The 23,524-nt window shown below is 45.3% G+C and overlaps 1 protein-coding gene across 2 annotated transcripts in view; it reads right to left on the reverse strand.

Annotated features, from left to right (window-relative positions):
• Positions 1 to 298: 298 nt before the first annotated feature.
• LOC126187757 (trypsin-3-like) overlaps positions 299 to 23,524 on the reverse strand; it is a 194,664-nt gene continuing 171,438 nt past the window's right edge. For both annotated transcript variants that reach the window (XM_049929018.1, XM_049929017.1), the window contains exons 6-8: positions 21,249 to 21,511; positions 11,685 to 11,742; positions 299 to 1,238 (exon numbers count right to left, since the gene is read on the reverse strand). In XM_049929018.1, coding sequence (XP_049784975.1) covers positions 1,114 to 1,238; positions 11,685 to 11,742; positions 21,249 to 21,511 — 446 coding nt within the window. In that variant the 3' untranslated portion in view covers positions 299 to 1,113. The remainder of the gene's footprint in view (positions 1,239 to 11,684; positions 11,743 to 21,248; positions 21,512 to 23,524) is intronic.

The raw sequence follows: 23,524 nt of genomic DNA on the forward strand, positions 1-23,524 counted from the left end.
AAACTGTTCCCATCACTGCAGGTTAGTTGGACCAGCTGCGCCGGTAAAGCTGTTGTCCCGAATTATCGATTAGTCGATATGCACAGCATAGAGTGTGTCCTTTTTATCATACTTGACTGTACTCGAGACAGCTTGGCTTCCGCTCCACGTGAAACGAAATCCAACGAGATTCCCACAATCGTAGAAGAATAGACGGTGTAGTGTCGACATCAGGTTTATTCCAATGATGAATAGATTATAGGTGGTATAAACACTAGGGAAAAAAGAAGTCTTTGTAATATACAGCGTTAGTGCAGTATTCGTTCTTTATTAGGAATCACTTTGTTTTTGCTACAGAACAGATCCTTTTTAATTTTCGAGTTTTCACACGACTAGTTGGTGAGCTGTCCTTGTAAACGAGACCAAACTGGTGATCACCTTCGCTACTTACCTTAAGAATATCTGTTGTTCATTATTATGCACTAAATATCGTCTTAAATTTCAAGCAATAATTTCCAGACTCAGTGTGTATGTCGCATTCTTCGTTAATTTTCTCATCAGATACGGTCCTTACTAACATTCTCAACCGTGGACATATTAAGAAAAACGTAGTATATAGATTTTCGACACGGTTTCATAACAGATTTAATTGTTTTTTTTTTTTTTTTCTTGTGAATTGACTCTGATGAGATTTCTGTTGCAGCGTGCTTGCAGTTTCTTACTCATATAAAAATTGCATAAAAACGCTGTTCCTTAATAAACTACCTGTACATTCTGCAAACCAGTCTTTCTCCACAACAGCTACAGCTGCACGTTGCTAGAGGAAAGCAGAGTTTAAATACTTCGAACGACGACACACTGGCAAGCATACGGAACTGCATTGATGACTCGTGTTTCAGTTATAAAATTATCCTTAACGCAGCATGGTCAACACACAAATTCGTAATGTTAACCGAAGTATCTTTGGCTACATGTGCGGTCTGCGGTTATCAGACGCAAAACTGTGTTTCCGTGTGCACCATTAGAGCCACTTGCTACGTGTTGTCTTTAACACAATTTCGAAGACCCTTTGTAGAGATGTCTATCGAAGCCGTAGCACCATTCCAGTTCTGCGCGCTGTCACAGCTAAGTGGACTAAGCGGAGCAGAGACAAGCGTCCCTCGTGTTGGCAAATATCCACCGTAGATACGGCGCCACACGGGTATACAAAGATGGCCCGTAGATGTTCTCACCACACTCGTTAGCCGATGCCAGGACACCTGGAACAACATGTGACACAGACTTTACTTACAGAAAGCACTGAGCTACAACAAATACACAGTCCGATGAGCCGTCCAAGGCACGTACACCCCTAGCAGCAAAGTCGCTCGACATCGTATGCCGACATTTCCGATACATTGTATCGTGATAGTCGCTATACAAAGTCGCCCGTCCCCACTGTCGGAGTCAGTTACACTGCAGTTAGCAGAGCGCAATGTCCCAAGAAATTGCTCTCAGTCCCTAATTTGTGCTTAAGTAATTTAATATTATTCGAAAAGAAAAACAAATAAACGTAAACTTCACTGGGCAGAAATCAATTTTCGCGATACGTTACTGTTACTATGAATCTTCTCGAAAAGTAGATGGTATGCGTTTCAAGCACTTTTTAAGGATGTGGCTTCCCTATTTCGAAACCCAACTCCAGATCGTTTGAGGGAAGATTTCCAAAGTTTCCACTGTATTTGGGGAAACCATTCCAGCCTCGGTGAGGCTAGCTGTCACACTCCGGTTCCTTGCCAGTTTTGAATCTTTCACTTGCGTGATGTGTATAATTAGAATTTCGGAACAACGACCTCACGTTACATCCCAGAGACTACGAAAAAATAATTACTTCATTGATTTGCTTTGTATAGGTAAGAAATACAATTTTTTCGCTATATTTTATTTTAGTAGTGAGTAAAACTTTATCATCTACATTTATGTTTATTACTTCAATTTCTTTAACAAACAATGAGATCCCAGAGATCTAAGAAAAAATAATTACTCCGCTCATATGCTACGTATACGTAATAAATAATATTTTGATGCTATATTTTATTTTAGTCGTGATTTTTAATGAGTACAACTTTACCACCTACATTTATATTTATTTGTTAAATTTGTCTAAAATTGTACGCTTTGGTTACGGGTGGTCTCTGAATTTTGGACGACCGTTCACAATGTTGCGATGTGTATATTTTGGTTATGAGTGGTCTTTGAAATTTGAGCGAGAGCTTCACAGTGTTGCCATGTAAAAAGAAAGCAGGAGCCAGAAGAAATTGTGTGATTTCTATTTGCGGTATAGGATTTTGACTGCAAGGAATGGATTGGAGATTGTGTGGTATTCTGCACATCCGAATTCGCTATCCTTACACAAATTCCCTTTTCTCATTTCAGAAGAACTTCATCAATTACTCACTGGGCTAATGAAATTTCCTGTGTGCATTCTTCCACTGTTTCTTAATTTATTCGCAATATGCTCTCCGTAAACTGAAAATTTAAGGACTGCATGGCGATAAAATCTTGATCTCCGTTGTATAGGGCACTGGAGGCTTTCTGAAGTAGAAATTGACTAGGAAAACGTACAGACTTCCATAAATCATACAACACTGTCTCATATTCCCCGTTTCGATGGGAAAACTGTGACTTGCGACTTTAGTACCGCAAATGTCGCGCAACAGCCCTGAAACTTTCCCCACGACTCGTGCTCCCCGATTGTGATGCTAGGTGTGTACGCGGTTTCATCTACATCTACATCTACGCAGATACTCTGGCAACCTCCGTATGAGCCCTAATTTCTCGTCTTATCTTTGTGATCCTACGGGCATTATATGTTGGCGGCAGCAGAACCGTTTGGAAATCAGCTTCAAATGCCAGTTTTCTAAATTTTCTCACTAGCGTGTCTCAAAAAGAACGTCACCTTCCCTGCAGGGGTTCCCATTTGAGTTCCCGAATCATGTCAGTAACACTTACTTGTTGTTCGAACCGACCAGTAACAAATCTAGCAGCCCGCCTCTGAATTGCTTCCATGTCTTCCTACAGTCCGACCTGGTACGGATCCCAGACACTCGAGCAGTACTTAACAACATGTAGCACTAGCGTCCTATATGTGGTCCCCTTTACATGCGAAACATTCGTTCCTAAAATTCTCCCTATAAACCGAATTCGACCATTTGTCTTCCCTACCACAGTTCTCACTTGTTCGTTCCATTTCATATCGCTTTGTAATGTTATGCCTATATGTATGTAAACGTGTTGACTCTGACACGTAGCACACTAGTAATGCAGTATCCGAACGTAAAAGGTTTGTTTTTTCTACCCATCCGCAATATCTTACATTTTTCCACGTTAAGCGCTAGCTATCATTCATCACACCAACTAAAAATTTTGTCTAAATCGTCTTATATCATCCTACAGTCACTCAACTTTGACCCCTTACCGTACACCACAGCATCATCAGCAAATAACCACAGATTGGTGCCCACACTGTTCGCCAAATCGTTTATGTGTATAGAGAACAGAAGCGGTCCTATCTTACTTTCCTGGTGCACTCCAGAAGATATCCTTGTCTCTGATGACACCCGCCTTCGGGGATAACATACTAGGTTCTGTTACTTAAGAAGTATTCGACCCACTCGCATATCTGTAAACTTATTCCATATGCTCGTACCTTCGTTAACAGCCTGCAATGGAGTCCCGTGCCAAACGCCTTTCGGAAATCTAGAAAAAACGGTATCTGCTTGTTGCTCTACATCTACATCTACATTTATACTCCGCAAGCCACGCAACGGTGTGTGGCGGAGGGCACTTTACGTGCCACTGTCATTACCTCCCTTTCCTGTTCCAGTCGCGTATGGTTCGCGGGAAGAACGACTGTCTGAAAGCCTCTGTGCGCGCTCTAATCTCTCTAATTTTACATTCGTGATCTCCTCGGGAGGTATAAGTAGGGGGAAGCAATATATTCGATACCTCATCCAGAAACACACCCTCTCGAAACCTGGCGAGCAACCTACACCGCGATGCAGAGCGCCTCTCTTGCAGAGTCTGCCACTTGAGTTTGTTAAACATCTCCGTAACGCTATCACGGTTACCAAATAACCCTGTGACGAAACGCGCCGCTCTTCTTTGGATCTTCTCTATCTCCTCCGTCAACCCGATCTGGTATGGATCCCACACTGTATAGGTTGAACGAGTGTTTTGTAAGCCGCCACCTTTGTTGATGGACTACATTTTGTAAGGACTCACCCAATGAATCTCAACCTGGTACCCGCCTTACCAACAATTAATTTTATATGATCACTCCACTTCAAATCGTTCCGCACGCATACTCCCAGATATTTTACAGAAGTAACTGCTACCAGTGTTTGTTCCGCTATCATATAATCATACAATAAAGGATCCTTCTTTCTATGTATTCGCAATACATTACATTTGTCTATGTTAAGGGTGAGTTGCCACTCCCTGCACCAAGTGCCTATCCGCTGCAGATCTTCCTGCATTTCGCTACAATTTTCTAATGCTGCAACTTTCTGTATACTACAGCATCATCCGCGAAAAGCCGCATGGAACTTCCGACACTATCTACTAGGACATTTAAATATATTGTGAAAAGCAATGGCCCCATAACACTCCCCTGTGGCACGCCAGAGGTTACTTTAACGTCTGTAGACGTCTCTCCGTTGATAACAACATGCTGTGTTCTGTTTGCTAAAAACTCTTCAATCCAGCCACACAGCTGGTCTGATATTCCGTAGGCTCTTACTTTGTTTATCAGGCGACAGTGCGGAACTGTATCGAACGCCTCCCGGAAGTCAAGAAAAATAGCATCTACCTGGGAGCCTGTATCTAATATTTTCTGGGTCTCATGAACAAATAAAGCGAGTTGGGTCTCACACGATCGCTGTTTCCGGAATCCATGTTGATTCCTACATAGTAGATTCTGAGTTTCCAAAAACGACATGATACTCGAGCAAAAAACATGTTCTAAAATTCTACAACAGATCGACGTCAGAGATATAGGTCTCTACATCCATAGCTCGCAGTATATCATGTGAGATAAGGGCAACCTGTATTTCCCATGAGCGATGCTTTCTAAAACCATGTTTATTCGTCGACGTAAGCTTCTCAATCTCAAGAAAGTTTGTTATATTCGAACTGAGAATATGTTCAAGGATTTTTCAGAAAACCGAAGTTAGGGATATTGGTCTGTAATTATGCGGGTCCGTTCTTTTACCCTTACATACTGGAGTCACCTGCGCCTTTTTCCTGTCGTTTGGGACTTAGTGCTGGACGAGAGATTCACGATAAATGCACTCTTTGTAAAATCGAACTGGTATTCCATCGGACCAGGTGATTTATTTGCTTTCAAATCATTCAGTTGCTTCTCCACGCCAGGGATGTTTTTTACTATGTCGTCCATACGGGAGACTGTCTTATGGTTTAAAGGGCAGTATGTTACTTACGATTCTACTGTGTGAAAATTAAAACTTCGGCTTTAGTTTCTCTCTCTTCAACTGCCAGACCAAACTGGTCAATAAGGGACTAAATGGAAGGCCTAGATCAGCTTAGCGATGTTACATAGAACCAGAATTTTCTCGAATTCTCTGCCAGATCTTCTGCTAAGATGTGACAGTGGTAGTTGTTGTATGCTTCGCGCACTAATTTTTCGCAGACGCATGAATCTCTATTAATCTATACTTGTTGGCATTTATGCGTTCTGTTCCGAACCGAGAGTGCAACAGCCTCCGATTCCTCAGCATCTTCCGAATTTCATTACTAAACAATTGTGAGTCTTTTCCACCCTTTATTCACTTATTAGGCACATAACTCTCCAGACTATGATTTATAATCTGATTAAACTTTGCCTTTAATTCCTCTGTGTCCGTCTCACTGGAACTAAGTGATGTCAATTCACTGTCTGAATGAGATACTAACATCTGTTTATCTGCTCTTTGTAGAAGAAACACTCTTCTATTCTTCTTGACTGATTTATTTACACTCCTGGAAATGGAAAAAAGAACACATTGACACCGGTGTGTCAGACCCACCATACTTGCCCCGGACACTGCGAGAGGGCTGTACAAGCAATGATCACACGCACGGCACAGCGGACACACCAGGAACCGCGGTGTTGGCCGTCGAATGGCGCTAGCTGCGCAGCATTTGTGCACCGCCGCCGTCAGTGTCAGCCAGTTTGCCGTGGCATACGGAGCTCCATCGCAGTCTTTAACACTGGTAGCATGCCGCGACAGCGTGGACGTGAACCGTATGTGCAGTTGACGGACTTTGAGCGAGGGCGTATAGTGGGCATGCGGGAGGCCGGGTGGACGTACCGCCGAAATGCTCAACACGTGGGGCGTGAGGTCTCCACAGTACATCGATGTTGTCGCCAGTGGTCGGCGGAAGGTGCACGTGCCCGTCGACCTGGGACCGGACCGCAGCGACGCACGGATGCACGCCAAGACCGTAGGATCCTACGCAGTGCCGTAGGGGACCGCACCGCCACTTCCCAGCAAATTAGGGACACTGTTGCTCCTGGGGTATCGGCGAGGACCATTCGCAACCGTCTCCATGAAGCTGGGCTACGGTCCCGCACACCGTTAGGCCGTCTTCCGCTCACGCCCCAACATCGTGCAGCCCGCCTCCAGTGGTGTCGCCACAGGCGTGAATGGAGGGACGAATGGAGACGTGTCGTCTTCAGCGATGAGAGTCGCTTCTGCCTTGGTGCCAATGATGGTCGTATGCGTGTTTGGCGCCGTGCAGGTGAGCGCCACAATCAGGACTGCATACGACCGAGGCACACAGGGCCAACACCCGGCATCATGGTGTGGGGAGCGATCTCCTACACTGGCCGTACACCACTGGTGATCGTCGAGGGGACACTGAATAGTGCACGGTACATCCAAACCGTCATCGAACCCATCGTTCTACCATTCTTAGACCGGCAAGGGAACTTGCTGTTCCAACAGGACAATGCACGTCCGCATGTATCCCGTGCCACCCAACGTGCTCTAGAAGGTGTAAGTCAACTACCCTGGCCAGCAAGATCTCCGGATCTGTCCCCCATTGAGCATGTTTGGGACTGGATGAAGCGTCGTCTCACGCGGTCTGCATGTCCAGCACGAACGCTGGTCCAACTGAGGCGCCAGGTGGAAATGGCATGGCAAGCCGTTCCACAGGACTACATCCAGCATCTCTACGATCGTCCCCATGGGAGAATAGCAGCCTGCATTGCTGCGAAAGGTGGATATACACTGTACTAGTGCCGACATTGTGCATGCTCTGTTGCCTGTGTCTATGTGCCTGTGGTTCTGTCAGTGTGATCATGTGATGTATCTGATCCCAGGAATGTGTCAATAAAGTTTCCCCTTCCTGGGACAATGAATTCACGGTGTTCTTATTTCAATTTCCAGGAGTGTACTTCCGTAATAATAGTTGCCATAGTGACTCATGATCGCTAATCCCCGTTTCTATTCTGACATTGTCGTTAAATTCGGCCTATTTGTAGCTACAAGGTCTAACATATTTCCATTGCGCGTGGGCTGCCGAGATAGTTGCTCAAGACACTTTTCATAAAATGTGATAAAAAGTATTTCGCTTGGCTGTCGGTCTGTACCACCCGCCCCCCCCCCCCCCCTCCCGGTCCCCGCAATGAATTCAAACATCCCAGTCTATGATCGGTAGGTTAGTAATGCATGATCTGGGTGTTTACGCGCTGCTGACTGTAGACTTTCTTTGAATGACTCTAGAACTGTCACAGTGTTATCGGGTGGCAGGTGAAAACATCCAGCAATCAACTTGGTTTCTCCTACACCTGTTTTACAGGACCACATAATTTCAGTGTCACACTCAACTTCGACCTCAATAGAGGCAACGTTTTTGTCAACTCCAATGAACACTTACCCCCTACGGTCCTTAATCTGTCCACGCGATATACGTTCCACGACTCGCTAAATATCTCAGAGCTTTCCACATCGGATTTCAGCTATCTCTCGGTCTCAAGAATAATTTGATTCCGAGAAAATTCCCGGAGTGCAGTAAATTTGGGAATTTCATTACGAGTACTTCGACAGTTTACTGATAAAATTTTGACATTCGAAATCTCTTTACTCTCAACGTTGTCTGATTTCCCTTGCTGCATATAACTGGCCATAGATGACAAGAGCGAATGACGGTTGCGGAGATGTAGACGTAAGAACAGACGTGCAACTGTTGAGCAACTGACACCCCAGACGAACCAAGGGGCTACCAACAATGTCTCCTCAACGACCGTTCAGAGAACGTTGTTGCGTAAGGGTCACTGGAGCGGGCGACAATTTGTCTTTTCAGATAAATGACATTTTATGCTCCATCGGACAGATGGTCTTTGGCGTATATGGTCCTGCAACAGTCGTCGGAATGATCCAGACTGTAGGAAGGAGCGTTATGTTCTGGGGAATGTTTTCGTGGCATCATCTGGATGATCTCTTTATTCTGGAAAGCACAATGGATCAACACAAGTATGCATCTATCATTGTGGGCGATGTCCATCCCTACATACAATTTGTTTCCCTCGGCATGATGGCTTCTACCAGAAGCACAATTAACACGTCACAAAGCTCGCAGCGTACATGCCTAGTTCGAATAGCATTCGCAAGATACCCCGGAGATCAGTTTGTAACCGTCGTTTGTGATCCCACATATTCCTTCACACTAAAAACATATAATTTGGCCTTCTTCCGTCGCTGATGTTCTTTCTCCGGGCATGCTACTCTGAATTTTTTTTCCATCCCACCTGAGAGCAACCTCTCATCCTCTCTGTCTGTACTATGGGGGTTCTGCTGGCCCAGCATCAAAAACCGCTGCTGCCATGCTCTGCTCTCTCTCTCTCTCTCTCTCTCTCTCTCTCTCTCAGGGCAGAATACGTTCACCCCTGCAGAACACAACAAGTCTCTTCCCAAACTCTCCATAGCTGATAGCGGCTTCTGAAGAACGCATGGCCCACTTCTTCAGTCAGTGCTCAGGCCTAGTTACCTCCTATGTATGCAGTATTACAGAAACTGTTAATATGTCATGCTAGTCAGTATCAGTCAATGAAATGATTAACAATCCGATTGTACATCATAAACAGTGGTGTAATATAAATATTAATCTACAAGAATATTAAATATATGGTGGCAAAATCTTGCCGACTTACAGCGTATTTGCTTTAGTGAGAAAAAGTTATCAATTAGTAATTGATTCACATAACTGAATTCACATTATATGCAGTATATACTGATGAGCCAGACCATTATCACCACTGCCAACTGCGAGACTTAATGCCACCTGGTGTGTAGCAGGGACATGACGCGGCAAAGACACTGTATGAACAGTGTAGAGATGCACTTTATCATTATAGTGATGACACAGGCTGCAAACGAGAAAATCCACTAGCATAATCAACTTTGAAAAATGATGGATTGTTGTCGCCTTGTGCCTGCGAACGAGCGTCTCAGAAACAGCGAATGTTGTCGACTGTTCGCGTGCTACTGTCGTGGTATGGCTGAACGAAGCTGAAAGTGCGAGTAGGCGACAAGGTATTGGACGTGCTCAACTCATCACAGAACATGAATTTCAGAGGCTTGCCCACTCTGTAAAGCAGTATAATCAGTTGACCTGTGGCAGAACTAATGACAGAGTACAATGCTGTTGCGGGCACATATGCTTTGGAGCACACAGTTCAGGCCGTATGGTGAACATGGGGCTCCACAGCTGACAACCTTTACGTATTCCCGTGTTGATCCAGCGATGTCATCAATTACGCTTGCAGTAGGCAGAGGATCATCTAGATAGGACCTCGGATAAATGGTATCAAGTCGTCTGCTCGGACGAATCGCGTTTCTTGTTACAGTGTGTCGATGGTTTATATGTGGACACGGCAGCATCCACCTGAACTGCTGCCTGCAACATGCAACACGTCACGGACACAGGCTGATGAAGACCTATTTTGCTATTTTTTACCTAGACTGCCGTGGGACATGTGGAAGTAATCGAAGACACCATGACGGCTGTTGATTACGTGAAGATCATTGGTGACCACCTGTATCCCTTCACGCTTGATGTGCTCCCTAATGGATATGGCATCTTCCAGCAGGATAACTGTCCGTGTCACAGTGCCAGAAACTTACAACAGGCCATGCCAGTAACTTCGTATAGCCTGTTTCAGCTAAAAGCAGCCAGGCAAACATGGACAGAAACGATAATAAATCTTGGCAGACATTTCCGAAGTTATGTTCCTGGCTACTTCCGGCTGTTGTTGCCAAAGATGTAGCCAGAGATGGACACCGAACCAGACTCCATCTCATCAGGTCTTAAACATGTTCAGTGAGCGACAGCTCTGTCAATGGCGATGCCTCGTAAAGATGTCGTTTATCATGGAGACGGTGGAACGTGTACGCACTTCACCCTTTGCAAAATGAGTATTGTCGTCCCATAGAAGAGCACTACCTATTTTTTGTGTATAATGACATTATCCTAAAGTCGCGATGATCTACAGCTTTGAGACACTGCTCAGAAGTTACGGTGTCTCACTCCACACAATTGTACTTCAACAATTTTACTAATACATCCAGTTTCAGTCAGATTACAAACGATTACCCAAATTTACAGAGTTTGATTTTACCGCATTTTCTTAATAACACGATTAATCCATCATAGGAATGTAATTCATCAGATGACTTTTGTATAAGCTAATGATTTACGGTTGATATGTTAACTCTGTAAACATGAAGATGGTCTGTAATCTGACTGAAACTGGTTGTATTATTAATTATTAACTTACAGTTGCGTGAAACGTAAATTGTTTTTGAAAGGTTGTTTCCTTTTTTGTTCTTATGTCCGCATCGCAGTAGTGCTTTGAATACATTCTCAATTGCAATAAGTGTTATCTGTCGAGCTGAGACGTCTTTCATTTACGAGAGACACAATAGCCGAGGCACTACGCATTTGTATAATGCTTGCCGTAGCAAGCATATATCGAAAACTGTCCTTGCAAATATCGTTTTTAGTTATTAAAATTTAGAAAGACGCCTTATCTTTCGCTTACTGTTGCATGCAGTAAAGCTTCAAATTTCCCAACAGGCTAAACTCATATGCTGGGTCTGGACTCTAACCACACAGTTGTCTTTCGGGGTCAATGCTTTTGCTGATTGCATTATTTAGACACGACTCACTACACGCCGTCACTGATTTAATTATGCCATTGCTTTCAAAGCTACACACTAGCTCTTCTCAATTCCTCCTTGACTAAAGCTTCTAAAAGACGGAGTGAAAGATTGATTTTGAAAACAACTTTGTAACTTCAGGAAATAGGTACTGCTTCGGCACAATCTTTTCAAAGTAATGCTTTCAATCAAAATTCGATACTCATAGACGTTTAGGAACGCACAATCAGTCTCCTTTCCGTCTGTCACATTCTGTTACTACGCGTATTTTTGTCTGATGATTCGTGGTATGCAAGTGATCTTGTATATGGATAAGATAAACCGAAGTTGTCTCAAGAAGAGAGTGTTTTGTCCTCGTTCGCCAACTGGTCGCACACGGAAATTTCCTTCTAACTGCAATGTTTGCATTTTTGTCTAAATATTCCTCTCCAAAATAAGCATCGATTCCGTAATCTTATTTCTGAAGCCGCATAGGAATGTAGTTCCGCAGAGCAGTAGACTTACCAATCTGTTGGTAGACTCCTTGCAAGGTGCGAAACAGAAGCGGCCCCCCAGCGTCTCCCTGTAAAGTAAGAGCAACATACAGCATTAGGCTTAATAGCTACTGAGAGGAAGTAAGACTATTAAAACAGTTGTAGGTTGCTGATGGAACACACTTTATAATGAGAATAATAATTTATGAAAGCAAAGCGGTCGTCACTAAATCCAACGACCTATACCTGCGGTTTATCAACGGGGCCACTAACTAACAAAAGATTCAGCATCCGTATTAAATCAAACGTTCTCCTGATATGTAGCTGTATAGTATCACGTCGATAATTAAGATCAAATTAAAACTTCTGCCAGTATCTCGTCTCCTACGTTCCAAACTTTACAGAAGCTCTCCTGCGAACCCTTCAGAACTAGCACTCCTGAAAGAAAGGATATAGCGGAGACATGGCTTAGCCACAGCCTGGGGGATGTTTCCAGAATGATATTTTCACTCTGCAGCGGAGTGTGCGCTGATATGAAACTTCCTGGCAGATCAAAACTGTGTGCCCGACCGAGACTCGAACTCGGGACCTTTCCCTTTCGCGGGGAAGTGGGCAAGTGGTAGAGCACTTGCCCGCGAAAGGCAAAGGTCCCGAGTTCGAGTCTCGGTCGGGCACGCAGTTTTAATCTGCCAGGAAGTTTCATATCAGCGCACACTCAGCTGCAGAGTGAAAATCTCATTCAAGATCAAATTAACTGGTATGATAAAGTACTAGGATACACCAGTTTCGTCCCGAGTTGCTGTTGTTTACAATTATTACAAAGGTGTTTTCTCCTCTTCATATCTCATATGCAGAGACTTACATATCATTTCTTTCGTGCGCTCGAATGCGCTCCAAGCGACTATAAATCTTTGCCTAGCTTTGAGGAGAAAATCAGAAACTAAATTACGAAAAATACACTTTTTTTCTGGAATTTTGGAATGGATCTAATCGTGTAGGTTTCTCCTTTGGTAGCTCTTGAATAGTCCAGACATATTTCATCACGTGAGTATCATTGAGCCATGCTGTGGCTCGCGTTAGTGCTGTTTGTAGGTTTCCGCCCTCTGTTGCAGGCCAGACGGTATCGCTTAGTTGGCACGGCTGCGGTTGTTTGTCTTCTTCTCGTGCTGACTGGCGCCACTCGGTTTCGCAAGCGTTGCCTGTCCACTAGTGGCAGCAGCGGCGGTTATCGATATGTAGTAACTGTTGCCCTATCTTTGGGGCAACGTCGTTGATTTTCCGGGCCGGCCGAAGTGGCCGCGCGGTTCTGGCGCTGCAGTCTGGAACCGCGAGACCGCTACGGTCGCAGGTTCGAATCCTGCCTCGGGCATGGATGTGTGTGATGTCCTTAGGTTAGTTAGGTTTAAGTAGTTCTAAGTTCTAGGGGACTAATGACCTCAGCAGTTGAGTCCCATAGTGCTCAGAGCCATTTGAGCCATTTGATTTTCCGGGTCGTGTGTGTGTGCTAGTTCGGTTGCGGACTCTGGAGGAGTCAGGTCTGCGCAGTGCCAGAACACGCCGGGACCGCTGGCGGCACGCATGGACTGCCGGATAGAAGGGCTGTGGTCACGAGGGTGCACGACCTCGTCGTAAACCGGATCCAGCAGGCCTTAAGATGAGTGCATTTCAATCCAAATAGAGGAACCTCCACCATAGTGGTATCTCGCGATTCTCCAGTGACTTGGGTTCGTGTTGTTGCTCGTAGTGTCTCCGAGGCGAAGAGCAACGGGTGGAGTGCTTCCTACTCTGGTGGTAGTGGTTCCGAGCGCTCTAAACACAGCATTCTGGGGACGTAGTGCAGACCGCCGGTTCCGGCTTTGGCGTATTGTTCCATCGTTGCACTTGGTTTATCGGATGTCAGGTAGCTTCAACAAGATTATCATTAGTCATTCGTTAGACTGCCACTAGTCTGAGTTACCATCTTGTGAAGTGAATGCAGCTCTTGGCTGCCCATCTCGTCACTCGCGAAGGTGTTTGTTGCCGGACCTTCTCAGAGCTCGATTTCTGGAACACCGTCTGTCGCCTCTTGTGTTACAAAGTTTACCATCATCTGATTTCACCCGTTTGGTTATCAGTTGCTTGATTGTTTTAATTGACCTTTGCTATTGTATTTGCTGTTTTACAGCAGGTTTCTAATTTTTTTATATATTATTGCCGTTCCTAGCGTGTAAGGTTTTCAGCTGTGATTGTGGTCACTTGCACTAAAATTCTAATATGTATTTATATTTACGTAGTAAGCCTTTAACACCTTATTTACTGCCATTCCTGGTGTCTGATGCCTTCTGCTGTGTTTGTGGAGACTTGCCTTTAATATTTTAATACCGGTACCTGTAATTTGTAAGCATCAACGAGTTTTAAACAATTCTTAATTTATTGCCATTCTTGGCGTGTAATGCCTTCAGCCGTGACCACAGTGGCTCGTTTTTTTGTTTTTTTGTTTTTTTAACATTATCTGTATCTGTATTTTATGGTGATTTGCTAAATTGTAAAGCATTGAAAACACTATTATTTACACAGTTGTTTATTCCTTCATTAATAACGTGTAGTATTTTTTATTTATTCTTGAGTCTGGAATTACTGTTTTAAAAATAAATGTGTGTAACTGTAAAAGACAACCAACAGTAACTGATTACGGCCCCGTCCACAATCGTAACCGAATCCTGCCTTACCTCATCTACACGGTCTCAATCATCACGTCTTAATTATTAGAACCGTCTATGATTTCCCTTCTTTCTTCGTTTAGATTGCCACGAAAGAATATATTGTCAATACGAAGCGCTATTCAAGACTTACAAACATTCTAATTCGGCTCTAACAAAGTACGATAGTACGATTTATGTTCAACGCAAAGACAGTAGAATATAATCAAATCTCCTGCCTGAGAGATAATGTACAGCTATTACTGAAGAACATCGTTCAACAATTTGCTCACAAAAATGTGTGTGCTGTACAGCCAGCAATGCCTGTAGCTTCTCTGAACTATCTAGACATAGGAATAACTCTGTCGTGTCAGCGTATACGAGTATTTCATTTCAAAAGATCGTAGTCTAACAAGCTGAAACATCAGTAAGTACATTTACCTGTAACTCAAAAGAAGCAACTTATTACCTGCGAATAGTCGTTTCATATAACTGCTATACGCAGAGTAAATTCTGCAGAAAAAAGTAACTGTGCTACAAGGAATAATAAGCGCGACAACCAAAAAATGGTTCAAATGGCTCTGAGCACTGTGGGACTCAACATCTTAGGTCATAAGTCCCCTAGAACTTAGAACTACTTAAACCTAACCAACCTAAGGACATCACACACACCCATGCCCGAGGCAGGATTCGAACCTGCGACCGTAGCAGTGCCGCGGTTCCGGACTGCAGTGCCAGAACCGCACGGCCACTGCGACCGGCTAAGCGACAACTGCAATTGATAAACACTGCTATCCCGCTGTTCGTAGCTAACGCTAATGCTTCAGATATAGACTATCAATAGAGATAGTACAAACTACTTGTCAACGAAGGTATTTTACGCATCTAAATGACAGATGCCTGTGGCTGGCTAGATCTCAATGGAGGACAGAAGACTGCGCAAATAATAGATGGAAGTCCTGTTTTCTCGGATTGTTTGCGATAACTAATGAATGAACCTTTATTTCTTGGAAAACAGTTCTAGATCAGTGGACAACCCTCAAGACACCTTCAGACGACAATTCGGTGTCAGAACGGGGTCGGTCATTTGTGTTCCGCACCGGCGACCTGTGGAACTGGTGAGCAGCGCACTGCCACTCCACCACTGCACCAGCTCACATCGGCCATACGCAGCTGATTTCCAGTTGCCAAAGCAGCTTTGAGGTATTCAAGAAGAAACTTTTACACAAAGTTCTCGCTACGGTCACAATTCATAGCCGTATCTGCCGGTGAAAATTACAAGAGGAGCCAGCTCTTCAGAATTCGGAAACAAGTAAACGAATTAAAAATCACTATTCAGCAAACTCAGATACTTGTCAGTGTATGCCTTCACGTGAATGAACGTGTGAAAGTAACTAAATCAAGTGCTTTTCGCAAACTAGAACTGTGCGTTCCACGGAGGTGCAGCGAGTAATGGTCGCCAGGCGTTAAGGAGGCTGGATTCGAAAGCAGCACTGAAGAACGAGTCGACCTGGAGCATCTTTGGCGTTTACAGCAGGTGCAGTATCCAGGAAAGGTAAGGATTTCACGAGGCACTGATCAGCATGTTGCCATCCCAGCATGATGACGTTCCGTAGGATAGAATGCAACTGAGTTCGCTGACCATTGAATGGGACGGCTTTCAGGACTGTTCTTCGCATTGGTGCAAGTGATTACGGAAATGTTGACGCTAAGAAATTACTGTGAATCAATTGTCACCCTAGACAAACTGCTGAACCGAGCAGATAATGGCTGTAATAGCTGTTGACCTCTACGCCATAGGAACCGAGCAGATAATGATTGTTGACGGGGCACCTGAGGGCAGTTCCGATAGTGGTAACAATCTTGCATTGTTTAGATCAGTGGCCGTCAAACTTTTATTCTGAAGAGCCAATACTGACATTGTGGGACGACACTTCGAGCCGCGTATGTACCGATCTTGATGTTAACTGGTGACCTACATAAATTAGTATTATCTAGTTTGATCCCAAGGGGAAGTAGTTGTGCCCAGCGACAGTACTTTAAGTAGTAAAGGATACAGCAGTCAGTCGCAAATACTGTTTACTGCACATCGAGATTTCGGTCACTGTGTGGCAGTAAATGTAAGTTAAAACATTAAAACTACTTCTGCCATATATGGACATAGTATCAACGGGACTATTCATATTAAACCTTGTGTTCACACTCATACTCAACGTCTGACATGCCTTTTACATAAATAGTCCAGTTGGGACTATGTGCATATACTGTAAGTGGTTTTTACGTTTTAAGCTACATTTACCGCACCGAAGATGGTCACACTGTGACCGAAATCTGGATATGCAATAAACATCATTTGTGGGTGATTACTCTACTCTTTACTACTTCAGACAAAGTAGTGTGTTTTGAGCCCCCAGTAGACTAGATATAGTAGTCGCGATAAGTTGGCCGCCGACCCCGAAGTACTGGCCGTTAAAAGTCGGCACCATTCGGATTACTTCGTGTCGGCTGCTCTCTCTCTCTCTCTCTCTGTTCCAGATTACTACCATCCTCAGCGATCCCAAAGTTGTAACTCTGTAGTTGCCTGAGGAAGTGTTGTGTTGTTTTTGGGAGCGGAATGATTGATTGGTTAGTAACAGTAAATTTGTTTGTATTTAAATGAATTTCCAATACGAGTCACGATCACAAATGTTTACTAAATGTTTTGCATGTCATTTTCTTCTACTCATTGATTCGTATTACAAAAGTCTTAATTTAATTTTAATTATCCTTGCTACAGATACGTACAGCATCTGAAGATGATTGTCTCTGTAACGCTCATTCACGAGTCCATGTTATTTTCGTTGCAAATTCATACTACAGAGACTGACAGATAAGAGTCGCACACGGCTGTGAGTTGTCAGCAGAGCCTACTGGAAGGCAAAGAAAGAAACATTCCTCCCTCTCACATCCTCTACCCTGCAGCGGCTGCGCTAAGTACCTCTCTGCCGTGAGGTAGGCGTCCAGATTCACTTGGCTCACGGCCAAATTCACCTACATCATTTAGGCCTATAACTAAGCACGTCTTAGAATGTCATTGCCTCTGAAAGCATTTGTGTCTGTTACTAAACAGGGTAACTACACTCATAAAAGCTCTCAATGTTATTTGACTTTCGTTTTGCTTCGGCTGTTAATTGTTAGATGCATATTATTATAAAAAGTAACCGAGAAACGCGGGGCGTACGAATCCTTGATTCGGGCTGATTGCGGACCGCGGGCAGTAGTTTGACGAACACTGGTTTGGACGCACCATAATGAATGTACAAAAGGAGAAATATAGCAATTTTATTCATACGAGCAATAGTATAAACTGCAGTACTAGAATTTGCTTTACGAAAGGAGGCTATGAGTGAAATTCTTTGTCAGTATGGCATACGGTACACAGGACAAACAAGACGCATGGTGCACCAGCGATATACGTGCCTTCTACAGCCCAACAAATCTGCAGTATTTTCATCACTGCCCATTTTATGGATTACGTAATAGTCCGGGTATTGGTCACGGCCTTATTCTGTTGAGACTCAATGGGCAAGAAAGCTGATGAAATACAATTAGCGGATAACCTGCTAAACGGAGACGAGTGCCTCCAGCTAGATAAACCATGGAAACTCTTCATTCACGTCTGGCTCTTGGAGGAAATACTGTTCTGAATTTTCACTGCCTTGCATTACAGTACATGCCATCCATAATACACACATCAAAAACGTTTTGCATCAGCTCGGCTCCGACAGTTCCGGAACCTCTACAGAAAATTAGAATAGAGATCAACATAAACATCATTTCCGCCCTATCTATTGCTCATGAAAACCACACACTGCATGTTGTACCATCATACAGCGAGAACTTCGGAGCTGGTGATCCAGATTGTTGTACACATCGGTATCTCTAATACCCAGTAGCACTTGCTGTTGCATTGATGCATGCCTGTATTCGTCGTGGCACACTATCCACATGTTCATCAAGGCACTGTTGGTCCAGATTGTCCCACTCCTCAACGGCGATTCGGGGTAGATCCCTCAGAGCGGTTGGTGGGGCACGTCCTCCATAAACAGCCCTTCAGTCTACCCCAGGCATGTGCGATAGGTTGGTTGGTTTGTGGGATTAAAGGGACCAGACTGCTACGGTCATCCGTCCCTGTGCGATAGCGTTCATGCCCGGAGAACATGCCGGCCACTCTAGTCTAGCAATGTCGTTATCCTGAAGGAAGTCATTCACAAGATGTGCACGATGGGGGAGCGAATTGTCGTCCACTAAGACGAATGCCTCGCCAGTATGCTGCCGATATGGTTGCACTATCGGCCGGAGGATGGCATTCACGTATCCTGCAGCCGTTACGGCGCCTTCCAAGACCACCAGCAGCGTACGTCAGTCCCACGTAATGCCACTCCAAAACAGCAGGGAACCTCCACCTTGTTGCAGTACCGAGCGAGGTGGCGCAGTGGTAGCACACTGGACTCGCATTAGTGAGGACGACGGTTCAATCCCGCATCCGGCCATCCTGATTTAGGTTTTCCGTGATTTCCCTAAATCACTCCAGGCAAATGCTGGGATGGTTCCTTTGAAAGGGCACGGCCGACTTCCTTTCCTAATCCGATGAGACCGATGACCTCGCTGTTTGGTCTCTTCCCCCAAAACAACCCAACCCTTGTTGCACTCGCTGAACAGTGTGTCTAAGGCGTTCAGTCTGACCAGGTTGCCTCCAAATATGTCTCCACTGCAGTAGTTGCCCTTGGGTGGCCTGAGCGAGGCATGTCATCAACAATTCCTGTCTCTCTGTATCTCCCCCATGACCGAAAAACATCGCTTTGGCTCACTCCGAGACGCCTGGGCACTTACCTTGCTGAGAGCCCTTCCTGGCACAAAGTAACAATGCGGACGCAATCGAACCGCGATATTGACCGTCTAGGCTTGGTTGAACTACAAACAACACGAGCCGTGTACCTCCTTCCTGGTGGAATGACTGGAACTTATCGGTTGTCGGACCCCCTCTGTCTAATAGGCGCTGCTCATGCATGGTTGTTTACATCTTTGGGCGGGTTTAGTGGCATCTCTGATTAGTCAAAGGGGCTGTGTCTGTGATACAATATCCACAATCCACGTCTATCTTCAGGAATTCTGGGAACCCGGGTGATGCAAACCCTTTTTTGATGTGTGTAATTAACCACTTAATTCATAAGAGCTGTGGATTTGCTGAATCTGCACTCCTTTGGGTTGCTGACGTTCTTGCTACCAACAGTTTTGACGCGCGCATTTGTCCACAGTATTGTACGTGAGGTGTTCAGTGTAATGGAACACTTTTTTTATTTTTTTTTTATTTATTTATTTTTATTTTCTTGTGAAACCAGGCTCCCAATACGCCATATTGTTTCGCTTCTATTATTCAACAGGATCTCCGTTCAATGCGACGACCGTACTCCACTGTACTGGGATGGCCTGGATGCCTGCATCGTGCTACTCTCGGAGTGCATCCTTTATTAGGAGAAACAGATGAAATTCTGAAGGTGCGAGATCCCGGCTGTACGGTGGAGGAGGAAGAACAGTCCAGTGAGATTTTGTGAACTCCTCTCGGATGCGCAGACTCGTGTGAGGCCTTCCATCATCACGGAGAAGAAGTTTGCTTGCATTTTTGTGGTGACGAATACACTAGAGTCGTTTCTTCAATTTACTAAGAGTAGGACAGTACACTTCAAAGTTGATCGTTGCAGCATGAGAAAGGATATCGAACAGAATACCCCCTCCAAAGTCCCGGAAGATCTGACACCATGACCTTACTGGTTGAGGGTGCGGCATGAACGTTTTCTTCGGAGGAGAGGTAGTTTGGCCTCACTCCATGGTCTGCTGTTTTGTTTCCGGTTTGAAGTAGTAAACCACGTTTATCGCCTCGTAGCGCGCAAACAGTCCCGTGCAGCTGTTCCTTCATTTCTCGTTATAGTATTTTGTCAGGCGGCAATGAACTCAGCGGACACACACCTTTGAGTGCCCCAACTGGTGGACGAGTGTGTCAGCACTACCAACAGAGACGTCCAGTTGAGCAGCGAGGTGGTTGTGACCTCGAATGAGAGTGTCCGCACGTTCCAACATACCAGGATTACAGCTGTGTGCGGCCGGCCGACACGTGGAAGATCGGACTGGTTTGCGCGTGACCTTGATCCGATTATGACAGACGCCACGCCCAACGACTCACGGTGCTTTTGCTCATTGCCTGGTCTCCGTAGCCATTGTGCAAGCGCCTCTGAATATCTACGATGCCCTGATTTTCCGTGAAAGAAACTCAATGACAGCTCTGTGCTCGGAACGCACCTCCATTGCAGACGCCATTTTGAAGGCTACATATAGGGCCGCACCTGTCGGACTTCGTGAAGCGGTAACATTCCGTGCTGTTCCATAACAAATTCTGCCCTTTTTAAAGCGAAATTGGCCGAGAAAGAAATGTGTTGCATTACTTATTGAACACACCCGTATGAAATGGTTTGAGTTCTGACAGCGGCTCGCCTTGAAGATGGCTGCAAGCTGAAAACTCCATTACGATAAGTTTCTTCAAACCAATAAGAACCGCGCGGGATTAGCCGAGCGGTCTTAGGCACTGTAGTCGTGGACTGCGCGGCTGGTCCCGGCGGAGGTTCGAGCCCTCCCTCGGGCAGGGGTGTGTGTGTTTGTCCTTAGGACAATTTAAGTTTAGTAGTGAGTAAGCTTAGGGACTGCTGACCTTAGCAGTTAAGTCCCATAAGATTTCATAGACATTTGAACATATTTGAACCAATAAGAATACGTTGTACGATTAGAGGTACTGTATTTCGATTATTCTGCCAAATAGATGTGAGTCTAGTAGAGATATCTAGAGGGAAGGAACGAAAACGATGGCTACTCCGGCAGTGTCTTACCGGGCAGAGGAGCGCGGCGGTGCCCGGGGTGCCGGCGCAGCCCTTGTCTTCGGTGACGAGCCGCGCGCTGACGTTGCTGAGGAAGCAGTCGCGCTGCTGCAGCACGGGCAGCGGCAGCTTGCGCGCCCTGCACGCGCTGCCCGCCGCCGCCGCCGCCGTCGCATTGCCAGCAGTCCCGTTCACCGCCGTCGCGTTGGCACTGGTCGCTTCCTCGGCCGACCACGACGCCGCCGTCGACACCTGTCCCAGGTACGTCGCCCGGTCTGAAAAGCATCACGTTTACCGGCGTCAGCAAAAATCAATTATTGGGGGGAGGGCTCAATAGATAGGGCATAGATTACAAGGGGGTCTAGACGGGAGACCCCCTTGTAAAAAATTAGGATCTAAAACCTCTTTTTGGAACACTCTGCGTGCCCCCGATCATATACACTGAAGCGCCAGAAAATTGGTATAGGCATGCGTATTCAGATACAGAGATATGTAAACAAGTAGGATACGGCGCTGCGGTCGGCAACGCCTAGACAAGACAACGAGACAAGTGTTCGGCGCCGTTGTTAAATCGGTTACTGCTGCTACAATGGCAGGTTATCAAAATGTGAGTGTGAACGTGGTCTTGTAGTCGACACACGAGCGATGGGACACAGCCCATCTCCGAGGTAGCGATGAAGTAGGGACTTACCCGCACGGCCAATTTACGAGTGTACCGTGAATATCAGAAACCCGGTAAAACATCATATGTCTGACATCGCTGAGTCCGGAAAAACGACGACTGAAGAGAATCGTTCAACGTGACAGAAGTGCAAACCTTCCGCAAATTGCTGCAGATTTCAATGCTGAGCCATCAACGAGTGTTAACGTGCGAACCACTCAACGAAACATCATCGAGATGGGCTTTCGGAGCCGAAGCCACACTCGTGCACCGATAGTGACTGTACGACAAAAAGCTTCCACCTCGCCTGTGGCCGTCAACACCGACATTGGACTGTTGATGGCTGGAAACATGTTGCCTGCTTGGACGAGTCTCGTTTCAAATTGCGTCTAGCGGATGGGCGTGTACGGGTATGGAAACAACCTCATGAATCCATGGATCCTGCATGTGAGCAGGGAACTGTTCAAGCTGGTGGAGGCTCTGTAATGGTGTGGGGTCTGTGCAGTTGGAGTGACATGGGTCCCCTGATAGTCTAGATAAGACTCTGACAAGTGACACGTAGTAAGCGTCCTGTCTGATCACCTGCATCCATTCATGTCCACTGTGCTTTCCGACGGACTTGGGCTCTGCCAGCAGGACAACGCGGTGCCCCACACGTCCAGAATTGCTACAGAGTGGCTCCAGAAAAACACTTCTGACTTTAAACACTTCCGCTGGCCACCAAACTCCCCAGACATGAATATTATTTGGCATACCTGGGATACCTTGCAACGGATTAATCGACAGCCCTGCAGGACTCATCGTGTCAATTCCCTCCAGCACTACATCAGACATTAGTCAAATCCATGTCACATCGCCTTGCGGTACTTCTACGTGCTGACGGGGGCCCTACACGACATTAGGCAGATGTACCAGTTTCTTTGGCTCTTCAGTGTATTTCAGTGGCACTTAAAGCTTCTAAAGAGTGCTAATTTTAGCCTGGGTTAAAACGTATGTTTTGATTTACGAGTATAAAAAAGTTATGTAATGCTAAAATATTAATTTATTGACAGAGTGTGCATAATTGTTATGTATTATGTCCTAAACAACAGCGGAAACTGTTTCAAACTGAATCGTTTTTCAAACTGAATAAAACCATCGTTCACGCAAACTGTCGGCTCAGTCGGTTGACTGAAGCAGTAAGACACGAAGACCTCTACATTTTTAAGTAAAGTATTACTTTATTAAGCACAGTTTAAGATAGTGAAAATAATCCGCCAGGAAACACAATGTATACCATGTGATCGAAAGTATCCGGACACCTGGCTGAAAATCACTTAAAAGTTCGTGGCGCCCTCCATCGGTAATGCTGGAATCCAATATGGTTTTGGCCCACCCTTAGCCTTGATGACAGCTTCCACTCTCGCAGGCATACGTTCAATCTAGTGCTGGAAGGTTTCTTGGGGAATGGCAGCCCATTCTTCAAGGAGTGTTACACTAAGGAGAGTTATCGATGTGTGTCAGTGAGGCCTGGCATGAAGTCGGCGTTCCAAAACATCCCAAAAGTATTCCATGAGATTCACGTCAGGACTCTGTGCAGGCCATTCCATTACAGGCATGTTATTGTCGTGTAACCGCTCCGCCACAG

The sequence above is a fragment of the Schistocerca cancellata genome, chromosome 5 (assembly GCF_023864275.1).
Source record: "Schistocerca cancellata isolate TAMUIC-IGC-003103 chromosome 5, iqSchCanc2.1, whole genome shotgun sequence".
Classification (NCBI taxonomy): Eukaryota; Metazoa; Arthropoda; class Insecta; order Orthoptera; family Acrididae; genus Schistocerca; species Schistocerca cancellata.